Source organism: Bos javanicus, chromosome 6, assembly GCF_032452875.1.
Source record: "Bos javanicus breed banteng chromosome 6, ARS-OSU_banteng_1.0, whole genome shotgun sequence".
Taxonomy (NCBI): Eukaryota; Metazoa; Chordata; class Mammalia; order Artiodactyla; family Bovidae; genus Bos; species Bos javanicus.
Window position 1 is genome coordinate 13398309 of NC_083873.1, and position 24341 is coordinate 13422649.

At 37.2% G+C, this 24341-nt stretch overlaps 1 protein-coding gene across 5 annotated transcripts in view; it reads left to right on the forward strand.

Annotated features, from left to right (window-relative positions):
• The window catches only part of ZGRF1 (zinc finger GRF-type containing 1), a 55653-nt gene that overhangs the window by 17619 nt on the left and 13693 nt on the right, over positions 1–24341 (forward strand). For 4 of the 5 annotated variants that reach the window (XM_061419354.1, XM_061419356.1, XM_061419355.1 and 1 more), the window contains exons 8-19: positions 920–970; positions 2805–2891; positions 4559–4744; positions 6511–6613; positions 6707–6804; positions 9143–9266; positions 11352–12010; positions 12904–13042; positions 13558–13742; positions 14530–14726; positions 18321–18460; positions 21866–22009. In XM_061419354.1, coding sequence (XP_061275338.1) covers positions 920–970; positions 2805–2891; positions 4559–4744; positions 6511–6613; positions 6707–6804; positions 9143–9266; positions 11352–12010; positions 12904–13042; positions 13558–13742; positions 14530–14726; positions 18321–18460; positions 21866–22009 — 2113 coding nt within the window. The remainder of the gene's footprint in view (positions 1–919; positions 971–2804; positions 2892–4558; positions 4745–6510; positions 6614–6706; positions 6805–9142; positions 9267–11351; positions 12011–12903; positions 13043–13557; positions 13743–14529; positions 14727–18320; positions 18461–21865; positions 22010–24341) is intronic. The other variant, XM_061419357.1, reaches the window with a different exon arrangement.

Sequence of the window (24341 nt, forward strand, 5' to 3'; positions counted from 1 at the left end):
CATATTTTGTTTTTCATGTTACTGTTTTTTAAAAAATAATATCAATTTTTCCTCATTTTTTTAAATACAGAAAAAGGTAAAAAAAAATAAAACTTACCAAACCACCGAATGGTAAAGAACCTTTGTGCCGGTGCAAGAGATGTAACAGACATGGGTTTGATCCCCTGATTCAGGAAGATCCCTTGGAGGAGGAAATGGCAAACCACTCCAGTGTTCTTGCCTGGAGAATCCCTTGGACAGAGGAGCCTGGCAGGCTACAGTCTGTAGGGTCTCAAGAGTCAGACATGACTGAAGCGACTTAGCATGTATTATCACCTGGAGATAATTACTGTTAACAGTTCCAGCTTTTTTTGGCATATTAAAAAATGTGGGTAGATTAATGGGTACAAATAGTTTTATGTCCTTTCTAAATAGTTTTATATCCTTTCTGCTTAATATCATATTTTTTCTCACATTATTAAAAACTCTTAAATGTACCTTTTAAAGGTTACTTATCATTCCATACTGTGGATATCCTATGCTTTGGACAAGCAGTTCCCTATTTTGGACATTTAGATTATTTCTAGCATTTTGCTTTTGTAAATAAAACTTTAGTAGATAATTTTGCATGTAAATGATTATTTACATTTTAAAGTGTTTCCTTAGATTTGATTCTCAGAAGTGGAACTGATAATTTGAAAGGCCAAGAACAACTTTCTTAGATGTTGATAAAAGTCAGATTGAAATATTTTAATGTTTTACAATATGAATATTTGTTCACTTTATATTTACCAGTACTAAGATCTTTTAAAATTCTTCCTAAGTGAAATAGTATTTAATCAACACTTACCTTTTATTTCTTTGATTGCTAGTAATGGTGTCCTTTATTTTTTCTAACTTACTATTACCTTTTGGCTTATATTAATATTCTATTCCTAAGATGATAAAAGAAAATGAAGCTGAACCAAGTGAATCACGTCAGTCTTTGCAGGTGAGTTAACTTTTAAAATATAATACAATCAGATATTGTATCTGTATATATAGGTATGGCATGTAATTATATGTTTGTGTTTTATATTGCCAGTTTTCAAATTTATTTGTAATTAGTTACCCTTTTCTACTCATTTAGATGAGCCTACTGGCTTGTATAAGTGCCCTGTGTAGCCAATAGGATTTGGTTAAATAACAAATCTTTTATCATAAAGCTAATTTTGCAGACTTGCAAGCATTACCTAATCCAAGAATTGCCATTGACAGTTACAGCTGCATCTGCAGGCTGTGTTCCTTAAAACAGCACAAAACACAATTCATTGTGGTGACTCAGTCATTTTTCACCCTTATGTTAGTATTACAAGCTCAAATGTGTAACATAACAGCAGCTTCCTAATTTAACTTACAAATGATCACATTCTTACTGTTCTTTTTTTCACTTAAAAAAATATGGTTTAAACTTTTTCAGTGATAATTATCACAAAGTATAAATTTCAAATTAACACTGTCACTGTTTTTCCCTTCAGGATGAGTTGCCATTTAAAATAAATGTCATATATTTTTAAAGCAAAATATTTTATAATCTCACAGTAATGAAAAAGATCTTAGAATCTTTTGCAAAATAAAAGTAATTTAAATCTCTTTAGTATTAATATTGAAGTACATTTTTGTTTTTATAATAGCTTTCTTGCTACAACTCTGAAACAAACTCTTCATATATAGTAGTGATAGAAGGAACTTTCAAAATTTAAAGTTAGGGTGCTCTTTGAGGATATACTTAATGCCACCTTCACTTTGGAGAAGGCAATGGCACCCCACTCCAATACTCTTGCCTGGAAAATCCTATGGATGGAGGAGCCTGGAAGGCTGCAGTCCATGGGGTCTCTAAGAGTCGGATACGACTGAGCGACTTCACTTTTCACGTTTCACTTTCCTGCATTGGAGAAGGAAATGGCAACCCACTCCAGTGTTCTTGCCTGGAGAATCCCAGGGACGGGGGAGCCTGGGGGGCTGCCGTCTGTGGGGTCACACAGAGTCGGACACGACTGATGCGACTTAGCAGCGGCACCTTCACTTTAGTTCTGTACGTGTAATTAGTCACACATAGCAAAGGAACTAGAAGCTATTATACTATGCTAATTAATTTTAAAAATTCACTATTGTTAAAAATGCTGGTTCTAAAATATGAGTTGATTGTTTTTAAGAGCTACTTGATTGGCAGTTGTGCTTACAGAGTTATAAAAGGAAAGTGACCATTGTGTGAACAAATACAGTTTACCTCTTTTAGTGACAATTTGTTTCTTCATAATTATTAAACATAAAATTTCTCCTACAGTTGTTCATTTGTTAAGTCTCAAAGTCTCTTAAGTCTGTAATTCACATTAGAAATTATGGATATTTTAGTTACTTGAACTAAAAATGACTAGTTGCTGTTGTCTATATCTTGTGTTTTATAGTTGCTAGAAAATGATTCATTTTTTAAATAAAGTGTTACACTATTTATGATTTTCCTCTTTTAATTTCACACTAATTTTTGAATTAAATAATCTGCATTAACATAAATTTTAGTATGGGATTTATAACATACTGTTTTAGAAGATTTCAATTAAAGTTTAGAATTAGAATTTTCTAATATGCTGAGGTTTTAAATTAACTAGTATAGTCCTTTCTCTGCTAGAGCACTCCTTTGCCAGGGGTAGTTTATTTTGTGTATGTATAGAGAGACGTGAGATGGAGATGACGTGTACTTTAAGTTTGGGAATATTTTCCCACCAAACTCATAAACCACCTATAAAATTATTTTAGCTAACACACTAATTGATATTTTATCCTAGTTCATTCCCTTGGGCACTGAAGAAGAGACTGCTTTTCTAGCTGTTATTCCTAAACAAATGGAGAGAGAAACCTGTACAGACCCCAAGGTAAAATTTGTGAATTGATTTTTTAACCCACTGTTTTCCTGCTGTTTTTTACACAACTTTGAGTTCGTAGACAGGTTAGTGAGCAAAATGAATTAACCTGATTTTAAGAACAAGAAAAACTAATGACTGTTACCCCTTTTTTGGTCTTGAGCCATCTATCTGTTACTGATTAATGCATTATAGGATACCCTGGGGATTGGACACGATATATATATATAAAGTACAGTTAATGAATGTTCAGTGCAGAACAAAGTGAAGATGTCCATGGCTTTTCATTTACTATAGTTTACTTCACCACTCTTACTTCAGGCTAAATGGGTAGAAGTATATATAACCAAAGCTCTAAGTAGTACTACCCACTCCGCAGCAAAAATTGATAGAGATAACAGGATATATATGGGTGGGTTTTGTAAATGATGATTCTGTTCTTAAAACTCAACATACCTTTGGAAAAGATAGACATAGCAGCAAAGAAAGCAAGGCATTTATTTGTTTATAGAGAATTTGTATTCCCCATCAAACAATGTAGAAAATACAGTCTTTAAAGATTTAGACTTTTTTTTATTGATATGTGTTATATTTTAAAATTCAGAGTGTTTTCAACAAAACTCCTGTTCCAAAGTCATTTTAGTTCCTTTAAAATGTGTGGTTTAAAATCTTAATTTTTAAGTAAGAATGTTCAGATTATATATTATTGTCACTTTGTTAATTTATCAGTTAGAAATAAACTCATTCTTTACATACTTTCCTTCAGCTCTACACACTATTTTTCCATCTTGTGGGTAGACTTTGTCACCTTGTGTAGAGTAAAAATCCTAGAACCCTCAAGGGGGCAGCAGAGAAAGCCATTTGCAGTGTGAAAGCGGGCCAGGTCTCTGAGTGGGTGAGAGCACCCCTCTGAGGTACATGTCCGTCTTGGTACTCTTAGACCTCCTTTGTCCTCAGAGCTACAGGAGCCGATTATCTGGGAGGCTGAGAGCCCAGCATCTCCCTTGCTAATAGCCTGATGGTTTACAAAACCTTCAAACAAAGGAAATGCTTCCTCCGTTCCTTCTCTTTCTTCCCTTAACACATTCCAAGCATGGTGTTAAATGCACATGATACCTTGATGAAGCAGAAGAGTTTCTGCCCTCAAGGAGCTTGCAGTTCAGTTAGTAGACAGAAAAGAAGACACTTCATTGTAGCGTAATATGTCTATAGGGGCTTCCCCAGTGGCTCAGCGGTAAAGAATCCGCCTGCAGTGCAGGCGCCACAGGAGACACGGGTTCAAACCCTGGGTCAGGAGGATCCCCTGGAGGAGGGCATGGCAGCCCAGTCCAGTATTCTGGCCTGGAGAATCTCATGGACAGAGGAGCCTGGTGAGCCACAGTCCATAGGGTCATAAAGAGTTAGACACTGAAGCAGCTTAGCATGCACTCACGCACATCATGTCTGTAATGCAAAGCTGTGGGGAAGTTCCTGGTGGTTCAGTAGCTAGGACTCTGTGCTTTCACTGCCTAGGGCTTAGGTTTGATCCTAAGTTGGGGAACTAAGATCCCATGAGCTGTGTGTCATGGCCAAAAAAAAAAAAGTAATACTTAATAGAAAACTGAATTATGCATTGTTTTCTTTGTACATATGCACTGTAAATATATTTCTCACTACTCGTTTTTAATAATTCACTGTAGCCTGTTGAGTTTCAAGGGCACCAAGTGAAAGGCTCCGCTTCTAGCGCTGTGATGGTCAGAGGACACAGCTCACAGGTTGAATGCAGTCAGCTTTCGGATAGCACTGTGTACGGAAGCTGCACGACAAACACTTGTTTTTTGACACCAGAGTTGCCTAGCACTCGTATGCAGATGGGCTTCTTGCAGGTAAAATGATTCTTATAGTCGCACCTTGCCAAATCATTTTCTTTATGTCAATACTAAATTTTGCAAAGAAAGCATATTTACATCCTTGTACAGCTGTAAGTTAAAAAACAGTTTAGTAAATTCACATGAAGCATCATAAATCAAACTAAGACAAAACTGTTTGAAAGATTTACTGCCTTTATTGGGATCAGGAACTTAAAGGATTACTTTTCACTTCAGAGAATATTAGAAATTCATGACAAGAGCAAATAGGCGGATTATAATAGAAAATATATTTTATAACAGCTACTAGATTTGTTTTCCTTCTAATATCCACCCCTCTCCGCCACTAAGTAGATGCCAAGAACCTCTCATTGCTTCCAAATAGAAGAGGTTATTGAGAAAAGGATGTGTGCATGTATTTGAAACAGTATCTGTTAAAGAGATTTAAAATTTTTCCATTTTTTATTAAAGCATAAAACACATACAAAATAAATGCACAGACCATAAGTACACAGCTCAGTAATTACCACAGGGTGAAGACAGCCATGTAACCTCCACCCTTAAGAAAGAGAGCATTACCATGGTTATTGGGGTTTATCAGTTTGTTTATTTCTTATTGGGATCTCTTGTAGTAGGTACTTTGGTTTGACTTTCTTCCATATTGCTAAGCCTATACTGTTTCCCCGTCCTTTTAATATATTGTAATTCAGGGATACCATTATTTCTTAGTTTCATGAAAGGTAAGAGGTGTTTCTATTTCTCATTTCTTGGTTTTTTTTTTTAAAGAGGAGAATTGAGAAGTACTCCATACTGAAAAAGAAATTTACGTCCATTTGTTTTATTTTTAAATATTTTCACATACATCAGTATGGTCATGTTTTATATCCCAAGTTTATAAAAAATGTTCTAAGGCAAAATGACTGGACTTACCAACAGAGATAAGAACTTTGAGAAGTGTGATAGATTGCTTGCACACAGCAGTATCTGAACTTTAGAAATTATCTTGTATTTCATAAAATCCCAAGATATTATAATTAACTGTAAGAAGCACCATTGTAATATATGATACTAAGAAATTAACACTAGTCAATTAACATTACACAGTGCTTTTTCACTGCCTTTTTAAAAAATGTGGTAAAAAACACATACTATAAAATTTACAATCTTCACCATTTTATGTGCACACTTTGGTAATGGGAAGTACATTAACAGTGCCATGAAATAGATCTTCAGAACTTTGTTCACCTTCACTTGGATTTTTAATGTTATATTTAGTAAAAGACTCTTAGATTTATTTGAACATAGAGTTCTATTGTATATCACACTGCTTTGTTTTCTTGTCTTTCCATGAATATAATACTTTTTGTTTGATGCTAAACCCTAGTTTGATCTTCTTGAGGACATATAAACAATAGAACTACTTTAATATGTCTAATATTAATAATGCACAAATTCATATTTGTGATCATTATTTGACCAGTATGACTCTTTGCATATAGTTGCACTGCACAGGCAGAGATAACTATGTCACAGCTGTTGTCTGTGCAATAGAGATGTAGAAATGTCATTATTTTTAAGGTGTATCCCCATCTGAAAGATGTTAAGAGATAAGAAATATGAGCCATAAGAATTGATGAAATATAATATATTCTACTTTCCCTGAATGGAATTGGCTTCATAACATCTCTTTGTTTTTCTGTGTCTCAAGTTATAAACTATATAGGTAAAGTTATGGATGTATACACACTTTTTTCTAAACTGATAAATGGATCTCTATTTTCTAGTTCCCAAACGAAGAAAACTTGACAAAAGGAGATACTAGCTTTACTATTGAAGACAATTTACAAGTGAGAGCTGAGTTTAATAAGGACTTGACTAAAAATGATTGTAAGTATATTATAAATAAAATATAATATTAAAAAGTTATTTGACGTTGAACAAACTAGTGTATAAATATTCATGCTTTTTCCCCCCCGACAGCAATTTTAGATTTCCCTCCTAAAGATTCAGACCATTTATATAATTATTTGGATTATAATTTTAAATCAACAGAGAGGACTTCGTGGGAAAAAAATAAGGTATAATGTGAACAAAGTTGTTTTTCTTTTTGCTTTGTTTTTGTGGCCACACCCTGCAGCTTGTGGGATTTTGGTTCCATAATTAGACATGAACCTGGCCCTGATAGTAAAGCGTTGAGTCCTAACCACTGGACTGCCAGGGAATCCCCAAGTTGTGAGTAAAAAAATTTGGTGAATCTTAGAAACAGCAAGTGAGATTGAAGAGCTGGGTGGGTTCAAGAATGTGAACGAAGGCCATAGTAGCTGGATTGTGGAAAGTCACAGGCAAAGCAGTAATCAAATGAAATTGGGAAAGTGAGCAGGACCAGATACACGAAGTCTTGCAGGTCAGATTAAGAGGTTTAATATTGGTCTACGTTCCATTGTGAAATTACTGAAGGGTTTCGGCAGAAAATTCATTACATTTACATTTTTAAAAGGTTTTGCTGGCTGCTGTGTGGAAGATGGATTTGATGGACACTGTGGTGGAAGCAAGGAAACCAGTTAAAATGAGCTGTAGATGACAGTGACTTGAAGAGACTGGCAGTGAAAGTATAGAGGAGTTGGTAATTAGATTTAAGATAAATTTTGGAGGCAGAAGCATGGATGTTGCTAGGTTGGATGTAGAGAGCAGAGTGAAGGAAGGGGAGGAGAAAGCCTCCTGGATTTCTGACTTAACAAAGTGGGCTGAAGTGGGCTTTACTGAGTGGAGTCAGCTGCAGATCTCTGTTAGTCTGCTAGGGCTGCTCTAACGGAGGATGAGTGACTTAAACAACAGAAATTTATTTTGTCACAGTTCTGGAGGGTAGAAGTCCAAGATCATGTTTCTGATGAGAACTCTATTCCTGGCATACGAACGGCTACCTTCTCGCTATGTCCTCATGTATACTTCCTTGGTATGTGCACATGGATAAAGAGAGTGCAAGAGAGTGAGAATTCTCTTCTTATAAGGACACTAATTCTGGTGGATCAGGGTACCACTCTTACGGCCTCATTTAGCCTTTGTTACCTCTTAAAGGCCCCGTCTCCAAACACAGTCACACTGGGAGACGGGGAAGAAAGCAATAATAAAAGGTGTTGCGTCGTACTGGGGACCCACTAAGAGGCCTGTAAAACAAAACTCAGGATTGTCCTCCCTGAAGAATAAGAAAAGAAAGGTATTCACATACCAGTTCCCATCTGTCTTTGGCTGAAGGTTACTCCTGGTCATATTAACCACCTGGCACATTTGGCCTGCTGTACCTGCTGTCCCAGCCACTGTCCTCAGACAGAAAGATGCAGATGCTTGAGATAGGAAGCCTGGGACAGGTAGGGGAGCAATTCTCCAACTGTAGATGACCTCAGAGATAGGCCAGGGAGACATGGCAGGATAGCAACAGCGTCTGCTACAGTGGTTAATGGTGGGAATCTTAGGAACTTTTCAGTGGGCTATGCTTCCTGCCATGCAGAGGAGTCTGGTCTACTGGGAGAGCACAGAAGCGGACTTTCAGAGAAAGAGACAGAGTTAGTGGCAGCAGAAGCCCTGATTCCAGCTGGTTTTGAGGCCCTGGGCCCAGCTCTGTTCAATTCATACTAGATTTTTTTTTCATTGGAGGATAATTGCTTTACAATGTTGTGTCGGTTTCTGCCACATATCAAGATGAATCAGCCATAGGTATAGATACGTCCCCTCTCTCTTGAACCTCCCTGTCACCTGCCACTCCATCCCTCCCCTCTAGGTTATCACAGAGCACTGCAACCCATATTAGATTTTTAAGGTGATTAATTTCTAGAAGTAGCAACACAATTAAATCCTATTAGAAGGAGAATAACATAGAGAATGATATGACTGTTCAGATATGGAATATATTAAAGAAGAGTTTATTCCATTTAGAAGCAATATTTTGAAGTTTTAGATCAACTGTAGATATACCCTAGACCTAAGGACATAAAGAAAAAGCTGTTCAGGCCTTGGGTTTGCAGGAAGTGTTGTCTTCCCAGCTCCAGACATGAGATCTGCTTAAGCCTGTGTCCCTAAGACTGGAACCTGATCTTCACAACCAAATCCTCATAACTCATATCAATCCAAATCAGAATCTGACCCATTTCAAATAAATCCAATAGGTTTATGTTCTGTATTTCACTTTCCAATATCCTTGTTTATTTTAGTGCATTTATTCTGTCCTGCCCCTTTTGGGAGGAACTTTGCCCCCCTATAGCTCTACACAATGTGCTTGAAAGCATTGTTTTTTTTTTTATTTTTTTATTTTTTTTGAAAGCATTGTTTTTATAATACAGTTACTAGAATTTGTTCAGACTATAGGGGAAAAATGCAATAAGAAGATTTTGGTCTGTAGTTTTGTCTCTTCTTTCTGGATAGGTGACGTCACCAGAACAGAAGATCTCAACATTAAGCCCTGTTTCTACTTTATCTTTTAACTCGAGAGATGATGACTTCATGCTAGAATTCTCTGAGGAGTCCCTGAAAGGGCAAACTTTACCTGGTAATGTTCACTTTCTCAGCGTAGATAATTGCTCCCGTATGGTTCTAATCTATCTGTCCATGTAAAATGAGATTTTTCATTTGAGAGATTGCTGCTGCTGCTAAGTCGCTTTAGTCTTATCCGACTCTGTGCGACCCCATAGACGGCAGCCCACCAGGCTCCCCCGTCCCTGGGATTCTCCAGGCAAGAACACTGGAGTGGGTTGCCATTTCCTTCTCCAATGCATGAAAGTGAAAAGTGAAAGTGAAGTCGCTCAGTCGTGTCCGACTCTTAGCGACCCCATGAACTGCAGCCCACCAGGCTCCTCCGTCCATGGGATTTTCCAGGCAAGAGTACTGGAGTGGCGTGCCATCGCCTTATCTGTGAGAGAATGCTACTAAACTAAAAATAATCTTGAAACCAGACTCAGTGTCTTATACCCTCACACCTTCCCACACTCTGCTTTGACTTTTTCTGTTGAGGATGGCTCCTACTTCCAAATCCAGTACTCCCTTCTAGCTCTCTGGTACCTTCTTTATCCTCTCATCTTCTCATCTCAGACCTCTACCATTGCCAACACTTCTCACAGCTGTAACTCCAGAGCCTGGCCCCTCTGTAGCCCCTCCCCCCCGACCGGGGAACAGGTTCATTGTGAATGTCAATCATGGTTGACCTTCTTATAACCTCTCAGCTTCCCCTCTTTTGCTTTGGGATCCTGGCATTATCAGGGAGCTCTTCAACTGCTGTGACCTCAACTGCATTCTCAGGCTTCTGTGTCTTCATTCATTACACCTCTTCTTCCCTATGAGTAATTTCCTGCTTCTTGATAAGATAATACATTTATGGGATCTTTTCCACTAACTTCTGTTCCTTAATCTCATCAATGTATCTTCCCTTGATTCTGAAGTTAGGCTGAGTGACGAGTAAAGTTGTAGGTAATCTTTTGGTCTTGGGTGGATGATATAAAAATAAAAGCTTAAAGTGTCTGGAGAATTGGGTTGGAGAAGGTTTAGTGGGTGTGGGTGGTAGAGGAAGCAAGGTAGGAAAGAGTCAGTATGGGAAGAGTGAGCATCTGAGACAAGTGAAGCGACAGTGACAGACAGATGGTCGACACAGTGCTGCCATGACTTACTATTTAATCAGGTGTTAACTTTTCTGTCAATGTCGCTTAATCAGTTTGTTAGGAGTACATCATAACACTTTACAAAAGAATGCCATTGACTTACCTGCTGTCCTGCTACCTTCCCAAGTGACCGCCAGGGTTTATTTCCAATGAAACAGAAACTCTGTCAAGAAGGAACATTATTATAAAACAGGAAACCATAGCATTTTAGGTAAAAACTTTAAGCTGATATAGTTCTCATGCAGTATTACTATTTATTCAGCAAATATTACTGCTTTTAATATTTTCAGGAATATATTAACTACTAGTGATGCTGAAAGGAATTCTAAAACTCAGCCAAAATCTGCCATAACATGTGTTTAACACAGTTGAACTCTTACCACATAACAATGTATCAAAATAAAGCTAAAAGTCTTCTTTACCCTGAAGGTCAACATATTAATCCATGAGTGTAATAAATATATGAGAGGTTATAACACATCAGTAAATAAACCTTGAACTTCAGTCTCTGGAGAAGGAATATAAAATTGAGAAAAAAACCTAAGTTTGGTTTCTTGTCTTAACTCTGCCAATTGGTAGTTAGGTTACCTCTAGGCCTTGGTTGGCAACCTCATCTGTAAAGTGAGAATGATGAATCCCTTCTTGGTTGTAAAGTACTTGAAAGGTTCAGTGTTATATAAATATAATGCAGTATTTGGTGGGGTAGGTGTGGTGGTGGTGAGTGGAAATTATTAGCTAAGAAAGAAAAGAAAAAGAAGGATTTCAAGTTTATCAACCTTAAAAAAGTTTCAGAGTCTAAAATTAAATTTGAAATCTTTATTTTTTTGAGACTAAAAAATTAAAATTTTTTAAAAGGAAATGTGACTTTCTTTTTCTGGCACGAGGCATGTTGCTACTTTTTGCTTTTTTGTATGAATACCCACCGTTTTCTAAAGATTGAGTGATATCTGTAATACATTTTTAATCAGCTCTCTCTTTTTCAGTAATGAAAAAATCAAGTTCTCTGGAGAATAAGAACCTTCAGAGGCTTTCCTTTGAAGTAAGTAGAACCCGAGCTCCACTTGTTGCTTTGCCGCCTGCCAGTGGGCCACCTGACTCAGATTCTTGTTCACGTATGATGGACCGTGACAGGCAGAAGGCTTCTGGTCCTCCCATATTCAGCCTGCGTGAAGAGTCAGCAGTTCCTTCTTTCAGCTTTGGACCCAAGGACCAAAGCGAAGCTTCTTTCTCTAACGAATCTAGGGAAGTGACTCCAAGTGAGGTTTCCCTTCTTGATAATACATCTCCTCAAAGCAAGTGGCTGAAATATCAAAATACACGCCAGTGCAACTTGACTACTCCAGACAGAGTTGATGAGAAAGTAACAGACGGCTTCTTTGCTGAGGCTGTTTCTGGGATGCATTTTAGTAACACAGGTGAAAGAGAGAATGATGCTGTGAATGGAAGTTCTTTAGACTCTGTGTATTTACAAATGATGAAACACATGCTTCAACAGCAGCAGCAGGATTTTAGCAGTCAAGATTCGGTTTGCAGAAAGAAGGCATTTTCTTTGAATATAAACGAGGCTTCTAAGACTGAGGAAGTTCAGAATATGTTAGGAGAGTATGCCTGCTACAACTGCAGTGTAACAGGAGATTTACAGGTGAGGAAATGTCCCAGTGTTTTCTTGGTGCATCTTTTCCAGTATTTATCTGAATTTCAGCAAAAGAATTACCAAAGTCATACAGGTGAAATGATTTTAGTCTTGAAGCCAGTGGCTTTGGGATTTTTTTTTTTTTTTAAGAGTTTTCCAGAACTTTTGCTACAGTCACATTTTTTTAAAAAATTCTTTTTATTTATTTACTGAATTTATTTGGCTGCACCAGGTCTTAGATGTGGCCTATGGGATCTTAGTTCCCCAATCAGGAATCACACCCAGGGTCCCTGCATTGGGAGCATGGAGTCTTAGCCACTGGACCACCAGGAAAGTCCCAGTCACATCTTTGACTTAAGACCTTTCTAGAGGTTGTAAACACTAAATTACGTATTTGAAAGTGTCTGGTGCAGTATCTGGACATAAAAGGTACTTAAATTATAGTTCTGTTTCCACCATCACTTCCACTACTACTACTACTATTGTTTTCATTTTTACTATCAGCTCAGTTTTGATTATTTTCATTTCACTATGAGCTCAGTTTTGCTGACCAGATCATTATTAGGGTAAAGGTACATCCTACTTACATTGGTTATGAACAATTCTTACTGTAATTGTGACCAGAAGTAGAGATACATAATGATTCACTCACATCAGTTAAATTTTTCCTACAAAAATATTTAAAAACTTATTAAGGGGCCGACAAGAGAAGTTAGTCTTATTTATCATTAAAAGTGCCATGTCATATCCTTTCCTGCTATACTCAATTTCCCATTTAAAATTAGAAAATGATTTCATGCATTCTGGAAATCAAAAGAAAAATATAATATCTATAGAATTTGCTTCTTAGTAAACAGTATTTTTCTGGAATTATTGTAATAACTTGAATTATTGCATTTCAGGAGGTAAAAGACTCTGAGCTATGCTTCCCAAGTGGGCAGAAAGTAAAATCTGCATGTATTCCCCAAAGGCAGATTCACATACCAGCTGTTTTTCAGTCTCCTGCTCATTATAAGCAGGTTTTTACATCTTGTCTCACAGGTATGAGACAAGATTTTTTTTTTATTTTATTATGATTGATTGCTGCTTAATGTCAATAGTATAACTGTGAGAAAGTGTAGCATCTTATATTATGAATTTTTATATTAAATTTCTACTTGACATTTGCTATTTTCTGTATATTTAATCCAGGTTTTGACAGTAACTTATATTTTAATTTCAGATCAAAATTGAGTTTAAGAGTGGGAAATGACAGCATTATCTTGTTCAATATGTAGTGTAAACATTTTTTTAAAACTAAAAGTGTTACAGGTAGTTTTGATAAATCAAGTAGGAAATTTTAAGTATGGTGTATGATTAGTTTTGATTGTTTTTTTTATACAAGAGTAATACTCGTCTTTTTAAAAATGGATGTTAGTGTTATGTTACAGTTTACTCTGTCAAAGGCTATTTTCAGATTTAACTAATAGTACATATCTGATACAAACGTGAAATTATTTTGTATTTAATTTTCATCTGTATATATTTTTAAATTACCTTAACAATTTTTTTTGTAGAACATTTAAATATATTGCTATTTGGATTGGCACAAAGGTTGCACAAAGCTCTTTCAAAAGTTGACATATCATTTTACACATCATCAAATGGAGACAAACTGAAAAATGTAGAAAATAATGTGCCATCCTGCCATCATCAGCAGCCTGCAAAACTGGTCATGGTTAAAAAGGAAGGTCCAAATAAGGTATTTTTCCCTCTTCCCCTCCTTTTGTTAGACTTACTTGTTTATAAAAGTCTTGGTACCTGTTGCTTTACAAAAAGTTTAAAGTGTTAAGTCTTGACTAGGAGTCTTCTGCTTGAGGCATTAGTAACTAACATATAGTAAACACTCAGTACATTTTTCCTGAAAGATGATCTGCATTCGAGGATACAAAAATATAAGTTAATATCAGCTTTCAGATTGCTTGGGAACTTGCTGCATAGTAGCAGATGGAGAAAAAGATGTAAAAGGAAATTTTATATAATACTGGAATTTATAAAAATAGGAGGGATGCGCAAATTACAGGAAGGGCACTAAGAAGGGAATATGTCCCCACCTGAGGGCTTAGAGAATGCAGGGATGAGCCTGAAGAAAGTAGGGCTGAGACTGGCCTCTAGTACGAGTAACAAAGCTGATACGGCTGGAGGAGTAGAGAAGCACACTGACTTAATTCATATTGCTGATGACATTATTATGGAAGAAGTTAAGTTAGTGAAATGTGTGTAATGTTGACTGATGGTTTGTACTCGTAACTGTACTTTCACTCATAATACAGCTTTCCTCCACTGCTTGCATATTCCACTTTGTTAGTTGAGTATGTAAATTTGGATTTAAATTTAGTTGCAAAAGCAAGAATTCATAAGTAATATTGGAGAAGTCTCCAAGCAGCCTTTAGAAAAGTCTTGACAAACATGGTACTAAAACAGTAAAATAAATAAATAAATAAAAACATGATTTTTCTCACTAAGTTTCAATATCTTTGTCCCCTCAGGGTCGTCTCTTTTATACCTGTGATGGACCCAAAGCTGACCAATGTAAATTTTTTAAGTGGTTTGAAGAAATGACCCCAGGATATTTAACACAGGAAAAATCTCTACCTAGCATGGTTTTAAGTGATATAAAAAGTATTGGCTTCTACTTAAGAAGTCAAAAGATACCCCTCTATGAGGAATGCCAACTTTTCGTGAGGTATGTTTTATGATGCTAAGTAACTGCCTCTAATTGTATCAAAATAGCAACCTCACAGAATTATCACCAGTTTTCAAAGAGTTTGAGTTAGGAAAAATATCTAAAAGATACCTCAGTTTTTATAACTGTAAAATGGGAATAATTCTCTAAAGCTGTTTATGGTCCTCTCTAAATATTGAGCAGATATTTGGGGTGGCTCAGTGGTAAAGAATCTGCCTGCAAATGCAGGAGATGCAGGACATTCCTGATCCCTGTGTCAGGAAGATCCCCTGGAGAAAGAAATGGTAACCCACTCCAGTATTCTTACCTGGAAAATCCCATGGACAGAGGAGCCTGGTGGGTTACAGTCCATAGGGTCGCAAAGAGTCAGACACCACTTAGCAACTAAACCACATTAAACAAGCACTGAACAGTGTCAGCAATATGAAGATTACTGGCAGGAATGCCATTTTTCTAACCACTTTTACATTAATCATAATCCTAAGGAAAACTCTGTGGAACAAATCCCAAGAATAATTTTTATCAGTGCAGGATAATACATCGGAGAAGGCAATGGCACCCCACTCCAGTACTCTTGCCTGGAAAATCCCATGGATGGAGGAGCCTTGTAGGCTGCAGTCCATGGGGTCTCGAAGAGTCAGACATGACTGAGCGACTTCACTTTCACTTTTCATTTCCTGCATTGGAGAAGGAAATGGCAACCCACTCCAGCGTTCTTGCCTGGAGAATCCCAGGGATAGGGGAGCCTGGTGGCTGCCGTCTATGGGGTCACACAGAGTCGGACACGACTGAAGTGACTTAGCAGCAGCAGATAATACATAGTGATCATTCACAAACCTCAACTACATAGTTTATAGTATCATAGAATGCTACTTTTTGGAAACAGTCATTATAAAAGTTGCATTACCCAAAAAGTGAAATAATGAGCATTTGGACGATAATTTAATAATAACAGATTTATTGGGAGCTTGTATATGTCAGGTACTCTTCTAAACACTCTGAAATATTATTTCATTTAATTGTCATAATTTATAAGCTATGGAAATATAGTCTATTACTCCATTTTACAGTTATAGAAACTGAAGTAGTCTATCTTTTAGATACTATTCCTATCTGTCTCTTTTAAAAGTAATGATGTTTTTGTGAGGCTTGTCTTTGACACAGTATATTTTTATTGTGTATATATACGAGATCCAACCAGTCCATCCTAAAGGAGATCAGTCCTGGGTGCTCTTTGGAAGGAATGATGCTAAAGCTGAAACTCCAGTACTTTGGCCACCTCATGTGCAGAGTTGACTCATTGGAAAAGACTATGATGCTGAGAGGGATTGGGGGCAGGAAGAGAAGGGGATGACAGAGGATGAGATGGCCGTGAGATGACTCGATGGACGTGAGTTTGAGTGAACTCTGGGAGTTGGTGATGGACAGGGAGGCCTGGCGTGCTGCAATTCATGGGGTCGCAAAGATTCGGACAAGACTGAGCAACTGAACTGAACTGAACTGATATATATGTATGAAAGTGGGTTTCCCAGGTGGCTCAGTGGTAAAGAACTCACCTGCCAATGCATGAGTAGAAAGAGATGCGGGTTTGATCCCTTGGTCAGGAAGATCCCCTGGAGAAGAAAATGGCAACCCACTCCAGTATTTTTGCCTGGGAATCTCATGGACAGAGGAGGCTGTTTGGCTACAGTCCAGTTCAGTTCAGTCGCTCAGTCATGTTGGACTCTGCGACCCCATGGACTGCAGCACACCAGGCTTCCCTGTCCATTACCAACTCCCAGAGCTTGCTCAAACTCATGTCCATCAAGTTGGTGATGCCATCCAACCATCTCATCCTCTGTTGTCTCCTTCTCCTCCTGCTTTCAATCTTTCCCAGCATCAGTCTTTTCAAATGAGTCGGTTCTTCGCATCAGGTGGCCAAAGAATTGGAATCTCAGCTTCAGTATGAGTCCTTCCAATGAATATTCAGGACTGATTTCCTTTAGGATGTACTGGTTTGATCTCCTTGCAGTCCAAGGGACTCTCAAGAGTCTTCTCCAACACCACAGTTCAAAAGCATCAATTCTTTGGTGCTCAGCTTTCTTTATAGTCCAACTCTTATATCCATACATGAATACTGGAAAAACCATACCTTTGACTAGACAGACCTTTGTTGGCAAATTAATGTCTCTGCTTTTTAATATGCTGTCTAGGTTGGTCACAGATTTTCTTTAAAGGAACAAGCATCTTTTAATTTCCTGGCTGCAGTCACCATCTGCAGTGATTTTTGGAGCCCAAGGAAATAAAGTCTGCCACTGTTTCCATTGTTTCCCCATCTATTTGCCATGAAGTGATGGGGCTGTATGCCATGATCTTCATTTTCTGAGTGTTGAGTTTTAAGCCAGCTTTTAAACTCTCCTCTTTCACTTTCATCAAGAGGCTCTTTAGTTCTTCTTCGCTTTCTGCTATAAGGGTGGTGTCATCTGCATGTCTGGGGTTATTGATATTTCTCCCAGCAATCTTAATTCCAGCTTGTGCTTCATCCAGCCCAGCATTTCTCACAATGCACTCTGCATAAGTTAAATAAGCAGGGTGACAATATACAACCTTGACGTACTCCTTTCCAGATTTGGAACCAGTCTGCTATTCCATGTCCAGTTCTAACTGTTGCTTCTTGACCTGCATACAGATTTCTCAGGAGGAAGATAAGGTCATCTGGTATTCCCATCTCTTTAAGAATCTTCCACAGTTTATTGTGATCCACACAGTCAAAGGCTTTGGCATAGTCAATAAAGCAGAAGTAGATGTTTTTCTGGAACTCTCTTGCTTTTTTGATGATCCAATGGATATTGTCTATTTGATCTCTGGTTCCTCTACCTTTTCTAAATCCAGCTTGAACATCTGGAATTACACGGTTGAAGTCCATGGGGGCTACAGTCCATGGGGTCACAAGAGAGTTGGACATGACTTAGTGACTAATCAGAACAACAATATATAAAAGCATATAAACATACACACTCTTTGGTTCTTTCCTTTTCATACTCTGTTTTAAAGAAAAATTTTAAAAAACATTTGTACTTTCAAACTTCCAGTTGCAAAATAAATAAGTCCTGCAGATGTATACAGTATGGTGACTGTGGTTAATATTATTTTACTGTATATTTGAAAGTTGATAAGAGTAAGAGTTCTCATTACAATAAAAAAATTTTATTAAAAAAATTTTATACATGCAATGAGTTCTTCAGTGCTTTTTAAAAAAATTCAATATATTTATTTATTTGGTATGCCTTGCAGCATGTGGGATCTTAGTTCCCCAGCCAGGGATCAAACCCAGGTCCTCTGCAGTGAATGCTTGTCATCCTAATCAATGGGCCACCAGGGAATTCCCCTTAATTTATTTAAAAATAAACGAAAACACTTCATTTTTTTTTCACAAGAAAAAAACTTTGTGACTGTGTGGTGGTTGTTAACTTGACTTACTATGGTGATAATTTCATAGTATACACATAAATCATGATGTTGTACACCTGGAATAATATAGTATATGTTAATTATCTCAAAAAAACTTCATACTTTAATATTCAAATTCAGGTTTGGCTCTTACTCATTTTGCAGGAAAGGATTTGATTTTCAAAGAAAACGGTTTGGTAAACTAAAGAAGTTTACTACTGTAGATCCTGAATTTTATAATGAACCTAAGAGCAAACTTTATCTTAAACTGAGTCGGAAAGAAAGTTCATCTGCTTACAGCAAAGGTGGGTTGATATGATGATGCTGTGACTGAATCTAGCCTTGTATCTTAGTTTTATGTGTGGTGTGCTGTGTGCTCAGGTTGCTCAGTCGTGTCTGACTGTTTTATGACCCCATGGACTGTAGCCTGCCAGGCTCCTCTGTCCATTGAATTTTCCAGGCAAGAACACTGGAGTGGGTTGCCATTTCCTCCTCCAGGGGATCTTGGAGGAGGGGATCGAACCTGAGTCTCCTGTGTCTCCTCTGTTGGCAGACAGATTCTTTACCACTGAGCCACCTGGAAGCCCCATCTCAGTTACATACAGCTCTCTATGTAAATTTTTTGTATTAAAGAGATTTTTAAAAGTACAGTTGCACAGTATATATCGTGAATTATTGTGTAATGAATTAAACCATTTCTTTTGAAAATAGCATATTTTATTCTCCCCCTCACCCCTAGAAAATATATTTAAAATTTTATTTTTTAAAAAACCTTATTATAGGCTGCCAAAAACTGTTTAATTTTGTTTAAAAAGTCACATGAGCTCTTGGCATTGTATGAACTGAATTTAATATCAAAAATAAGCTGAAAATGTAGAGTTTTTTGATACTTCTGTCACTGCTGCACAATATGACAACACTGGACCCCAGCTTTTGTATATTTGGAGATAAAATTCTTAGTAAATTATTTTTCTAAGGACCTTATGTACACTAATTTGGGTTAATTATTATGTTGGTTTCATGACCTACTCTTGTGATTTATCCTCACCTAGCTTGCTTTAGTTATTTGATTAGTTATTTTAAATGATAAAAGTGAATCAACAAAGCAAAGCTAAATCTGGTACCAATTATAGCTACCTATAGTTCATACAGAGAAACCCCACTAACTTACCTAGTTGTTTCTCCTAAGGCAGTTAGCATTTCATCCCTGTGTTCATCAACATCTTGCTTTCCTTTGTATATGTTTATACAAATGAATTCCTTAGAAAGCATATTTTAAGTTTTAAGGTTTTTAAAATGTTACTCAAGTGATATAGTTCTGTAAGTAATCTTATAGAATTTATCTTTTTTACTTACTAGTATAATATATTGCTGCAGTATATAGATATTATTGATGTTGATCTAAAATCTAGTCTAGATTACTTGTGTATATAGTATTTTATTTTGTGACGGTGCCACAGTTCATTCATTCATTCTTCCATCGATGATCATTTGGTTTCTAAGTTTTGCCATTGTGAACAGTGTGCCATAAATATTCTTATGCTATCCTGTAGATGTGCAAGAGTTTCCTTTAGATATAATCCTAGGAATGAAAATGCTGTTACAGGAAATGAAAATGCCACACAAACCTGTAGGCTCTAGTGCCCAACTGATTTCTAAAGCGGTTACATCAATTTACGCTCCTATCTGGTGGCTCAGCAGACTCAAATGAGCATAAAATGATCTCATTGTGGTTTTAGTTTACATTTCTCTGCTTGCCAGTGATGTTGAATAGCTCTTCATGTGTTTATTAGTTACATATTTCTTCTTACCCATTTTATTATTGTGTTGTTTATAATCTTACAGTTCTTATATATTTTTCATGTAATCTTTTGTTGATATATAAATATATATATAGTGACTAACTTCTTTCATGTATAAAACAGTAATAATAATACTACCTATCTGACATTTAAAATGTCTGCTGACCCAGAACGTGACATAGGTTATTGTGTTTTACTTAAAAAACAAAATTCCCATACATATATGACCTGCTGATGGACTCTGATCTATTTACCTATCCTAGGTTCTTAGCAGTTATGTGGGTTGCTGCCCCATTTCTCATGCTCAAAGTCCTCTCTGTAGCCTTAGTTTTTTCCCCAGAGTTTAACCTCAGGATGGATTTTGGAGTCAACTGCTCCAAGAGTGATAGGATTATTCCATCATCTATTAAATAATGTCCCAGTTGGCCTTCTGTACCCGTAATTCCTTGATTGGTAAGCTTGGAGTTAACCTAGCAATCTGTTGGGGGAAATTCTTTGTGTGTGTGTTTTCAGAATTCCTTTCTATCTGTGCAGGATTAGTGGTTTCCCAGCTTTGTAAGATTTTATCATCCTTTTTGTCCCGTTCCCTTTGTGACTTCCTAAAGCATCTCTGAAATAAGTCTGGCTTTCCCTGCCCCACTGCTGGCTGTTTGCCAGTACTGTATTGGATTTGGATTTCATATTTCTTCTGTCATTTCAATAGGATTTAGGGAGAAAGAGGTTTTTTTCTGTCAACTACTTTGAATTGGAGATCTTTTAAAAAATTGTCAATATTAAATAAAAATGTATTTGCAAATAGGAAATTGCTTAAGTATATGTTACCTCAATTGGCAGATATTTTTAAATAAATTAGGTATAAATTATACTATAGGTCAGCTTTTCCTCAGTTTCCTAAACATATTTCCTTAAAAAAAATAGTTCTGTGGGGGTATTGAATGTGAGTTAATATAAAAATTTAAAAAATTGGTTCCACATTAAACAAATAACCTTAATTCAAGATTTTTCAGTTTTAATATGTGATTTACATTGGACTTACAAAGTAGGAACGTAGTTTTCTTTAAACAGTAATTTTCCCCTTCATATTTATAGTGATTAAGTTATAAAAGAGTGAGTGAAGTTGCTCAGTCGTGTCCTACTCTTTGCAACCCCATGGGCTGTAGCCTACCTCGCTCCTCCATCCATGGGATTTTCCAGGCAAGAGTACTGGTGGGGTGCCATGTCCTTCTCCAGAGGATCTTCCCGACCCAAGAATTGAATGTGGGTCTCCCGCATTGTAGGCAGATGCTTTACCATCTGAGCCACCAGGGAAATCACTAAGTTATAAAAGTATAGTAGCAAAGACAGCTATTACTATTATAAGTAAGTTTTAGAACAAATGCAGTTGACTCTTTGTAGGTGTAAATTCAAACTGATGGTAGAAATAATGCAGGGGCAGTCTGGAAAGTAGCCTACTAGCCATGAGTGCTCAGTGTGCTGTGGAGAAGAAAGGAGAACATTCATTAATCTGGAGCATCTCTTAACTGGAACTTGTATTCTGTGCACAGATTGCCAGATTTATTTGAGCATGGAAACCATTAAAGGGCAGAGCATGTTTTTAGGCTAATATTCTCCCTTGGGAAAATCAAATGTAGCTATAAAACTGTTTTATAAGAGAAAAATGAGTTAGATGTTGTTTTTATTTATAGTGTTTTTTAAAAAAATAATTACGAAGTAACTTTAAAAGCATAAAATTGAGTTAAAATCATGGAAATGAAATGTTATGAGTTCTGCTCTCTGGGTGGAATCATGTCAATTATGATAACCATGTTTGTTTTTTGAAAAACAGTGTAGAACTAAGCACCAGCGAAAATCCGAGGTAGCTTTGGATTGAGCGTTGTTCTGAGACCTGTAGAGTGTTTGTCTTTTCAGATGATCTTTGGGTGGTTTCGAAAACCCTAGACTTTGAACTGGACACTTTCATTGCATGTAGTACTTTCTTTGGACCATCATCTATCAATGAGGTAGAGCTTCTACCTTTGAAAGGTTATTTCCCTTCGAACTGGCCCACTAACAGTAAGTATTACTATGACCATATTACTTTGTATTAAAAAAGAATGAAAGACATGTGATGCACTGTAAGCAAGCCTGCTAACTTTGTGTGGGATTATTTGATTAAAGCCAACAAAAAGGGAGAAGGAAATGGCAGCCCACTCCGGTATTCTTGCCTGGAAAAGTCCATGGACAGAAAACCCTGGTGGGCTGCAGTCCATGGGGTTGCATGACTGAGCACACATGCATGAGGTGGGTGGGAGCAGATGGATTGGTAGCAACAACAAAGCCAACAAAAAACATCCGCCTCTACTTCCTATTGGGCTTCCCTGATAGCTCAGTTGGTAAAGAATCCACCTGCAATGCAGGGGACCCCAGTTCAATTCCTGGGTTGGGAAGATCCACTGGAAAAGAGAAAGGCTACCCACTCCAGTGTTCTGGCCTAGAGAATTCCATGGATCATACAGAGTCAGACAGCGGGGAGTCGCAAAGAATCAGACACGACTGGGCTACTTTCACTACTTCCTATTACTGTATATGATGTTCCTAAAAATGTGTATTTGGAGAAGGCAATGGCACCCCACTCCAGTACTTTTGCCTGGAGAATCCCATGGATGGAGGAGCCTGGTAGGCTGCAGTCCATGGGGTCGCTAAGAGTTGGACACGACTGAGCGACTTCACTTTCACTTTTCACTTTCCTGCATTGGAGAAGGAAATGGCAACCCACTCCAGTGTTCTTGCCTGGAGAATCCCAGGGACAGGGGAGCCTGGTGGGCTGCCGTCTATGGGGTCACACAGAGTCGGACACAACTGAAGTGACTTAGTAGTAGTAGTAAAAATGTGTATACAACAAAATATTTCTATAGCTCAAGTCCCAGAGCACTAACAGTACAGTAAAATCTTGACCTCTCACTTAAGTGTTCTGTTATAGTTGAATTTTACATGGTATATACTTGATTTCTAAAAATATAAATAAGAATTTTCTTAATTTCTTACAAGTTCTGGTTCTTGATTTATTTAATTCTCTTGGTTTGTTGTAGTAGTATATATTTAATAAACCATTTTTATATTGAGAAGGTCTTGTAGATTTTACAGGAGATTTTGTGAGCAGTTGGATACAATGATTTTCATTTTGAGGCTATCTTATCATCTGCCTTTAGAAATTCTTTTTTTTTCTTTTTGGCCATATTGTATGACATGCAGGATCTTAGTTCCCTAACCAGGAGTCAACCTGTGCCCCCTGTATTGGGAGCATGGAATCTTAATATCTAGATTGCCAAGGAGGTCCCAAGAAATTCTTAATAACACAATAGGGTATGCTGCTGCTGCTGCTGCTGCTGCTAAGTCGCTTCAGTCATGTCCAGCTCTGTGCAACCCCATAGAAGGTAGCCCCCCAGGCTCCCCTGTCCCTGGGATTCTTCAGGCAAGAACACTGGAGTGGGTTGCCATTTCCTTTTCCAATGCATGAAAGTGAAAAGTGAAAGTGAAGTCGCTCAGTTGAATCCGACTCTTAGCGACCCCACAGACGGCAGCCCACCAGGCTCCTCCGTCCATGGGATTTTCCAGGCAAGAGTACTGGAGTGGGGTGCCATTGCCTTCTCCAAATAGGGTATGAGCCTTATTTATTTATTTTAAAATTATTATTAGTTTTTAATAAAGAAAGCTTTAGTAAGCTCAAAGTGAAAGTGAAGGTCACTCAGTTGTGTCTGATTCTTTGCGACCCCATGGCCTATATAGTCCATGGAATTCTTGAGGCCAGAATACTGGAGTGGGTAGCCTTTCCCTTCTCCGGGGATCTTCTCAGCCTGGTAAGCTGAATCCCTATCCAATTCTATGAATCTGTTACTTCTCTATACATTTTGATCTCTGGAATAATTTCTGATGGTTGAATTTGATCCATAACTAATTAAGACATGGCATTTAATGACCCACTTCATCTATTTCATAGACTTTTTAAACTTGATTTTTTTTCCCTTTAGAACTGAATAAACCTAGTCAATCAGCTTGAGTTCAGTAAGAGCCTAATTAAATAAACATTTGTCATTTTTCAAATGCATATTTTCAAATTTGTTGCAGTTGTTTCCTCACCAATAAACAGCATTCTAATTTTCTGCTTTCCTTATTTTTCTATAAAATAACTGAGGGAAAAAATGTTCAAATTACACACACACTACTATGCAATACAATGTGGTATGCTGATTAAATGGAACTGCCAGCTGCTAAGCAGTGTCACCATGCCCTAACTCAAAACAGTTGTCCTTGTTTCATTATGAAAGTCCAAAGTTGATATATTATGCAGTTTATAAAGGATGAATGAGCAGGTAGTATACTGGTTTAATGGATAAAAGGACCTCTG